A 9,713-nucleotide genomic window follows, 5' to 3' on the forward strand; every position below is an offset into this window, starting at 1 on the left:
GTACATCCTCATAGCTTGAAACAACCACCATAACATTTCAATACTATTTTTCTTGACTGATCTTTTGCTAAAGAATTAAATTTGAAAAGGAGATTCTCTCCATTGGTCTAACATAGCAAATATAACATTTTTTCAAAAAATATATTAGACTTCAGTCATATTATACTGTGCTCAGCATTGGAGAACAATATCCTGGTTTGAGCCCAAGAGACCAGTGACTAGTGAACTCCACTCCCCTAGAAGTGATTGGAAGATGGAGCTGTAGTTTACTGCCTTTTCAGTCATTGGGTTTTGGGACCTGCATCTTTTTGACAAGATGTTGCTTTAAACAGCACTCTTGAAAACATTTTTTTTGGTCTTTTAAGCATTATGATGTAGTAAACACAGGTACTAATGCCATTCAAACAAATTATTTTCTTCACCTGTTTAATAAATAAAGGCTGTACGAGTGCCAGTTGCCAAGCAACCTCTATGGTTGGATTTTAAAGTCTAATGGCTCAATGCTGCAGACTAAACAAACACACACACAAAGGAAAGCATCTGGTTTGCTTGCTCTGTTTTATTTCTCTTTACAGAGAAGACACCAAAATCTGCTAACCTCACCCCCCTTATGCACCCAGAATTACTTTTGAAAACTGTGAGATTCCAAGACAAATATCTGCAATGGGTCTGCTATGTATACAACCATTTAAGTCTTGCAAAATGCACAAGTTCTTTATCACCGTGAGCAAGAAAACAAAATCAAGCCTTTGTACACATCTTTTGTCTTGCACACACTAGGTAAACCACTGTACAGAGATCATGATATCTAATCTTCGACCTCGAAAGCCCACCTTTTGTAACAACTCTCCCTTCACCGACCCAAGCATGTACACCTTAGCATACAAATGTCTCATTCATATATGCTAACATGCACACAAACACACACTAAACTGGGCATGTTCATATTTTCTGATCGATCTTTCAGAAGCTGTCCAGCAAAAGAAGCAGCTATTTAAAAACCATCAAAGTTTCTTTGTTCTATCCTTACCTTTCCACAACATTAGGCAAAAGGATAGAAAAGCCATCTTAAGTAAGATTCAAGCAACACAAAAATGTATGTCTTAGAGTACAATGTGGGCAATAGTTGAGGTTTTCCTGTGGATGAACTGCCCAGCCTTCACTTTGACTTCTAAGCTTTTGAAATGCAAAATAAGTGATTTGGTCATGGTATGAACTGGAATTATTTAATATAATATACACCTAAACTGTTAATGCACTGATAAAATGTTTTAAGAAAACAAAAATATGGCTTGAAAAAGAAATCTGAAATTATTTCTACCACAAAGTATGCACTAGCATCCCAAGCAAGACTGGAAAGTATGCTTACAATATGCAGCAACAGTCTTTAGTCATTTCAGTATTTACTAACAGACAGACAAGTGTACCTATAAATCTAGTACAGTAATCTCGATGCTGAAACCAGTTTTCAGTTCACACAGGGTCAATTCTAAGAACATGCACCTGGTTATTACCTGCATACAATCACAACTATTCATGTCTGCTTCCCAGTAAACATTTAATATTGCATGTACACATATTGGTGACATCTGTTCTGGCAAGCATTCAGTTCCATGCATGAACAAATAACAATGAAGCAGAAAGCCCAAGATGATCAGGAGCCAGAATGCCTATTCACATGAGAGATTGCAAGAGATAAGATTTTGTTTCACATGTAATGAATGCTTTGTTTTCATACACAGTTTTTGAGAAGAGAGAAAAACTAGTTCCAGCTTACACCTTTGCTTAACATTTTATTCAATGACATATCTGTTCATATAGTATATGCAAAGAATAAAGTGTCAAAGTTTCAACAAGTCTACATGGAAACAGATATGCTAGGATAACTCTACATGCACTCTGGTAAAAATAAAAAAAATGTCCTCGCTCTCCTTAGCACACATGCAGAACACAAATTAGTTTGAAATATTGAGTAAATATTCTGAAAATTCCATCTTTAAAAAAATTAATATGATCTTATGTTCATTGTTGAATGGTACAAGAGCAGAACTGATTTTACTCTTGCCTTGATACATTTTTGAAGAACGAACTGTGTTTTGCTTTCCTTTCAACCCAGCACACCACGAGCTGCTTATGTACTGTGTTTCTTGCCCTATGAGGTTGGTTTTATGTTCCACACAGAGTGAAGCTGGAACAAACCAGTAGTAATGAAAAAATCCAATGACAAATATTTTCCCATCTAAATGATTTTAAATGACACCTCTTCTCCAAAGACAAGACATTTTTCAAAGCAATCTCTAAACAGTTAATAGTCCTGTAAGGAAAATTCTATTCATAAATTCTAACTGCAAATGAAATTGAAATAATATGTGTGCCTACAACTTATTCCCACAGTAGCCTTTTCCATCCCTGCAAAGTTGTACCATTACTCAACTCCCTCTGAATAAACAGTTGCAGCTGACACCTGTCACAGATTTCCTGGTTCTCGGCCAACTAAGTTTTCCCACATCTGAGATTTTACAGCGGCGGATGAAATTTCTGGCATTATATTATAAAACCTTTATTTTTTAACTGTATCATCAAACTGCTCCAAATAATTTAAAAATGATAAGATTAAAATTCAAACTGTTCAAAGAATTAAAACTTCTGAAATGACCTCACACAAAACTATCAGTTCTTTAACTTTTCCTCATGATTTTCCGTTTCAATCTTTTAATGCATCTAGTACTTCAGCAGTAACACAGTTTCAATCTGTGACTGTTACACGTTACATCTTGCTCATTGCAAACTGATGACTTACAAAAGAAGACGACGGTTTATCAATGCAAATGAGTAACAAAACGGTAAGCAGCCATTACTTTGTTCTGTTGGCTCATACCAGTTCTCACAAATCACAAAAACTTGGATAATAGGTTAAAAACAAATGTATCACATTGTCTCCCCCTACCCCCAATCCCTCATCTTTCCTTTGATGCATCCAACAGTTTAAAGCTGAACTTTGACCTATCAAATGTTACCATCCCTAGTAAAAGTATAGCAATTAACTTATACAAAATACTTGGCAAATATCCAAAGCAACAGATCACCTTAAATGTGATCCAAGATCTCTGTTATGCAGATGGAAAACTTATTTGCGCCGGAAAACTAAAGGTCTACAGCAACATAATCATGGCAGTGTAAATAGAATGTAGCATTAAAAATAAAAAATCCCAAACTTGCAATTTGTAATATTCTGAGTTGATCAAGACAGATGATCAGGACCTTGGAGGAAATGCCAGATAGATTAAGTTCAAAATAGTCTGAGCTAAAAAGCTGCCACTTTTTTTGGTTGTGTCCATTGCTGCATCTGGAACAGCATTTTATCCTCCAATATTTTGTTTTTAAAAATAAACTGTCTTATTTGTTCACTCGTCGTATGTTCTGCCAAGGACCTCAAAGGGTAGGCCAGCAGATGCGTGTAACACTGAAGTGATCAACTATGTAACACTGTCACTACCACAGACTTGCCAGGCTTATCTCCAACTATAGGACTTGATGCTAGTAGTTAGCTGAAGGTCTGCATTCCTCAACAGGAGGTTTTGATTTTTGCAGGCTTGGCTTTGTGCAGTTGGTATTTCCTCACAAATCAGATGATTAGATAACTGAACTGCATTGCGAATGACCATCTTTGCTCAAGTAGCTGCTGGTCACAAGACCTGGCTAGCTGCACTCTGGCTGAGGTAGATGACTGCACCTACAAAGTTGACACCAGCTGCGATGACAAAGACAGGGAACCACCGACCATGAGACTGTGTGACAAGCTCTGCTGTCAAAGGGCCGCACATTATTCCCGGAATAGTGGCCTGTTGAAGACATTAACATTATACTGAGCCCAAATGTTGCACTTGTTTTAGCATACTAAACAGAAGTATTCCTGATTAAGCTACTTCAATTGAAATTACCACACATTAACTAGGTAAAAAATAGTGAACAAAAGCTTCTGTACCATGGGGATAATCATCAGCAGGAGGATGTAATCAAAGCATAGTAAAATTTATGCCTTTTTCCTGAGAAGAAAACTTTACCCATACAATGTTCACAGCCTAAGTGTTTAGTTAAATAAAAACTAAAGCACAGCTTGCTAAAAGCCCTACCATTTCATGACCTTCAAGGTAATGCAAAAACAAAAAGCTTAATTTAAAAGATGCATATCTGTTTCCAGAGGCCTACAATATTTAATCTTGCCAATAAAGAACTGTTTACCTACATTTTCAAATCCTTATACTGAAGTCCTTAATCATCAGAAAATGACCTGCAATGTAATAATAAAAAAGTAAACACACCAATACATGGACTCACCAGAGTGTTAGAGATCGCAAAAGTGATGCCTGCATGATTTGGGGCCACCTCTGGGTGATTGCTCAAGTGACCTGATGAGTTGCAGGCACTTAGCCCCAAGGAGAGAGAAACAAAGCTGAAACAAGACAAAGACATACTAGGCTCCACTGATGTAAATTGTAAATTAAGAGAAGCACAAAGTTTTGAACTGGATGTTGGGTGCACATAATACAAAAGAGCATCATGCCACGCAAAATTACAATTTGCACATCACAATTTTCCAGTGTCAAGAAGCAAAATGTTTACCAAATACACTCACACATGGACATTTGCTCACAAGCACCCACATACATCATATGCACACATTCAGTTACACACCCATACTTCTATCATCCTATCACCAAAAAAACAAAACAACAACAAACAAACAAAACAAACTTACAAAACAGCTAGAGGCAAATTATTGACAGCACTGAAAAAAAGTATGAACAGGCCAGGACCCAGAAGTCCTACAGATGTCATCAGTCGTCTTACTGACAACACTGTCCATTTGTGAGCAATTAATGAGTCCGCAAAGTGTCCAGCAGCTGTGAAAAGAAAAACTGCCTATTAGAATACTGTGTACAATTGTGAATACCTTCTACAAGTAGCTTAGCTATCGTCTCTTCTATCTGCTCTGTCACTGTTAGCAAACTGGTTGTTTCAATGTACATACTGCTTTTCCTGAAAGCTATCAAGATCATTAACTTTGATGACACACTGCTTAACTTGTAAATTTTTTGGATAATCATGAAGGCTAAGAGCAGGAAGATGATACAATCAGTTTCAATTCATTTAAAACGATTCACAGCAAATATGAAAAGTAAAAATCGGGTACTCTGAACAGCAACTTAACCACAGTGAGCAGCTTAAATATAGCCCTGCCTCCTTTTTGGTACAGTCCTACAAATTTTAAGTGGGCAGCTTCATATATTGTGTTCTCTTCCTATTATCAAAGAATACACACCCTTTCAATAACATGCTTATAATGTTTCTCATTTCCAATTCCCCACCACCTTCTGTAAGTTTGTTTTTAATAAATCATCAAGAACCCACTCATGCTTCTAAGTAGAGTTTAAAAGAGCCAAAGACTTTTGTTTTGCCCATGAGATGATGGCAAGATAGTGTGATAAAACTGATTACAAATCTCTCTCTTCTTAACTGCAAAAATTGTGAGATTTCTTGCCACAGTATTAAGAAGTTTATAACTGCGTTAAAAAAAGGCAAAAACCAAGAGAGAAACAAGGCATACATACCCACTCCAACAAGCGAATTCATGATGTAAGGCACAGCAGTAAACATAATGTGACTATTACTGGCACCCAGACTGCGTGTCAGGTAAGTTGGCAGCCACTGCATGATGATGTAATTGGACCAGTTCATTGAGAAGTGGGCCAGATACACAGACCACAATGGCCAGTGACAGACAAATTCTGTCCACCTCACATTTGTGTTGTTCACCTAAAATATTACATGAAAAAATAGTCACCATCCTCACTACCTTGTCTAAGTAGTTTTTATTATATCCAATGGACACTGTTCTTAGCTTATATCTCACTAAATATTGTTAGTTATACATTTAATGTTTTTTATAGCAGACAGACGGATGGGTAAATCTTCTTCTTACAACATGAATCCATATAGTTTTAAAATACATGCACCCATGTTGGTAACATGGGTAATCTTTAACATTTCTACTTCTTGTGGCTAATCGCCCCCTGATAGAGCATAGGGCCACACCTACACCACGCCAAATTGTGTTACATTTGCGGTTTCTGTGGCATTCTGTGCAGGGTGGGGTTGCTAGCCCCATGCCCAACCCTCCTCCTTCATACGGTCTTGGGACCGGCAGGTTACCCGGGGATTTTCTACGTGAAATTTTTAACATATTTAGCAGAATGAGACTTACTTGGCATTGTGAGAGAAATGAAATTTTTGAGTAACTGAGAGAAAGTGCATATATTTTCTGTTTCATTATGATGTAAAGTTCTATTCTGCTAATTTTACAAATATACTATTTTAATTTTTAGCTGTTTTAATATTTTCTTGCCATATACATACCTTGGGAGGTTCTACAAACTCCTCCTCTAAATCAAGAGTGCTTCGCTTCTCTGTATACATCATGAGCCATACAAGCAGCCAAAGCAAGCCTCCTATCCCAAAAACGTAGAACATCCACTGCCAGGGTAGGTGAGGGCACAACTGAAGACAGAAGTCAAATAAGCTGTAGGTGCATATCATAAAACAAATTAAAGTGCTTTAAACAGCACAGTAAAACACTTTGTCGGCCTCACTGAAGTCATTTAATACATTCCATTCTTGAAAGTTAAACAAAATTAAACCTCTGTAATTCCAAAATACTTCAATCTCTTGTTTTATTTTCATTTTTCTAAAGAAAAATATATGCATACACAGAGAGTGGCATCAACTTACCACTGCAGCCACAGTCTGCCCTATTGAACCAAAAGCCACCAGGTACCCAAATGCTCTAGAACGTTCCTCTCCAGGAATGGCATGGGAAAATATGTGGAATATAGTTGGAAGACCTGTAAAATTGTTTGCATGCTTGCTTTAGAAAAACTGCTGTTAAATATGTATTTAGAAAAGGAGTGGGCTTTAACAGATCTGGTTCTCTGTAATTATGTCTGATCATAGCATTGTCTACGTAAGAAACACAAACACACACATAAAATTACTGGCAAAACTGATTTGTTGGTATTCTACATCTAATGTTGCTTGAAGGAAATAATTTTTTTTATTGAAACAGGTCAACCACAGTGGGCCAAAACATTCTTTGAAGTTCTCTGCCATAGGTATATATATATTTCAGAAGTTTGAGTACACATAGTATAAAATCCCTGCAATCATAAGAAATTTGTTGCATGTTTTAACAGACTTGTCACTCCAAACTAGACCTCAAGAGTAGTAAGGAAATCTGGGAAACTTTGGATCTGTCAAGTGTTTGCATCAACTGACAGTAGAAAGCTACACAATTAAAGAAAAAAGAAATAAAGACCAGTTAGCATTGGATCATCCTGAAGTATATGTTTACAAAAGAGACATAAATAAATAATGTGAAGCATAAATATGAGCATGTGAATGCCTAAATTATACCCAATGATAAATAAAGCGTTAAACTTCATTGAGAAATATTTCATATTTCAATTAATACAAAATCCATTAAAATTATGTAATTTTCAGTCCATATTTAAGAAAACATGAAATTTTATTTCAGAGGGCAATTGGAGACAGTAGATGCAAAGCAGGTAACTAACAAAGTATGCATTTTATTATCAGGTACCAATTAAAAAAATCTTAACTACTTCTTATATTCTCAAAGATATCCCTTGAAGCAAAGAAAAGAAATTCTTATCTCTAAGAGTCTTAGTCTTAATAAGACTGCCTACAACTTAAATGAGCATATTTTGAACTATAACTTATGGACATTATATAGAATACATATATGGTTATAATGCACAGACATTGTATACAATGTAGATATGGATATTGCATGTAATGCATGGATAGTTATTGTATGTAAGGCATGGATAGATACTGTATATAGGGCATGGACAGAGATTGTATTCTCAATATTCAACTTTGGAATAGTGAAAGCTGCTAAGCCATACTATTATCCTTTCCAATGTATTAGCCAGATCCCAAAGCAGCTACCACTGACTCTACTTGTTCTCTCCCTTATCTTTTCATGCATTGACTAGTGGAACTTTCTTCTTGCTGGCCTTCCAGATTCTTCCGAAATCCATAAATCCAATAATGTTCAAAACATTGCTATCCATCTCATTTTCTGTAAGAAGAAAAATGATCACCCCGTTCTTCTTCTTACTGCACTCCACTTGCTTCCATTTTCTAAATGCATTCAAGATAAAGTCAACATCCTCTGTTATAAGTGTGTCAATGGCTTTGCCCCTACACTTGGCCTTTTCTGTATCTTACCTACAACGAATTGCCACTCATATTTGCCAGAAACATTTTCTCTCTTCTTTCAAAATCTCTCTTAAAACTTTTTTTTCCTCCCACAGTGCATGCATGTGTGTGTGTGTGTCAGAGACATATAAGTTCTTGTATGTGTATGGCAGGAGCTGCTGTAGTAAGAATGGGCACTTTAAAACCACCTTTTATCTTCCAGCCTACGTGCATAGAAACCAGATATATTTCATTTTTCTGCATCTCTTTTGTGCACTACATGTTTTTGCTACAAATTAACCAAAACACTTACCAACACCCTCTCCAAGGCCTAAAAGAACTCGAGAGAAAATGAGCGCATGTATGGAATGTGCCCACAATGGTACCACAATGGTTGACAATGACCACAACAACACAGCAATTGTTAGCACACGCTTGCCTCCATATCGCTTTGCAGCACTTCCACCAATCACCTACACAAATATACAAGACCCAGTAAAAGATTTTCAAACAAGAAATTAATGCTATGGCATCAACAATCATATGCAAATAATAAAGAAAGATTATTCTCTCTCATCTGATTTCTCTTTTCCTCTTACACCATTAACAACGAAATCAACATTACTGGTTAGTTATGTTAATGAAAAGCACTGATGAGTGATCTACACTTCCAACCCTGGAAGATAAAACAATGAAATTTCGCTTGATCCTGAAATTGGATGATTGGCGTTAAAAGCAAGATTTTTGTACAATCCAAAAACTAAATAAAAACAGATTAATTATAACCATCAATCAGTAACCCCTTTCATAATATTAACGACTCACCTGGCTACTCATATACCCGACTGCAAAGGAGGAAAGTACCCATCCCTGGCCGTGCAGATCCCATTTGAACTCATCAGCCATCGGAACAATAGCTATCGGCATAATGACCCGATCCGCCGAATTGATGAAATTGGCCATCGAGCAGAGTGCAATAATGCGTGATGGTTTAGTCAGCATGTTTTAAAATAATTGTTGAAACAAATGACGAGAAACGGAGTACTTGTTCGTTAATATCGTGAGTTGAAATTTTAACTGGTCCTTCTAAACAGACATAAGCTGCTATCGGACACTCACTCATCCCATTACACTTGTCAAGCTTTTGACAACAAGAAAAATGAAGCATTCACATACACTAGACATCTGTCAGCATCTTGGCAAAACTATGATTAGACTCTTAACTTCTTCTCTACTTGACCGACGTGGCAAAAGTATCGGCGACGCCATTTTCTAACAAGTTAGCAACAAAATACTAGCACCATTATTCGTCTGGTTTTATTTCTTTCACCTTTATGTTTGAACGATACATAATATTTTATTACCAGCAAAATTTGAGATAACAAAATAATATTTTGTCCCTTTGGTGGATTATTGTCGTTTCGTGAAATTGT

At 36.5% G+C, this 9,713-nt stretch overlaps 1 protein-coding gene across 1 annotated transcript; it reads right to left on the reverse strand.

The window, feature by feature from the left end:
- Positions 1-541: 541 nt before the first annotated feature.
- On the reverse strand, positions 542-9,579 carry LOC112574034 (sialin-like). Its single transcript, XM_025254833.1, has 8 exons — positions 9,106-9,579; positions 8,594-8,753; positions 6,790-6,902; positions 6,418-6,558; positions 5,613-5,817; positions 4,760-4,904; positions 4,339-4,453; positions 542-3,842 (listed from the first exon to the last, which is right to left on the reverse strand). Exons 1-8 carry the CDS (start codon positions 9,280-9,282, stop codon positions 3,687-3,689), a joined length of 1,212 nt encoding a protein of 403 aa, XP_025110618.1. The 5' UTR covers positions 9,283-9,579; the 3' UTR covers positions 542-3,686.
- Positions 9,580-9,713: the final 134 nt, after the last annotated feature.

This window comes from Pomacea canaliculata, linkage group LG10 (genome assembly GCF_003073045.1).
Source record: "Pomacea canaliculata isolate SZHN2017 linkage group LG10, ASM307304v1, whole genome shotgun sequence".
In the NCBI taxonomy this organism is placed as follows: domain Eukaryota; kingdom Metazoa; phylum Mollusca; class Gastropoda; order Architaenioglossa; family Ampullariidae; genus Pomacea; species Pomacea canaliculata.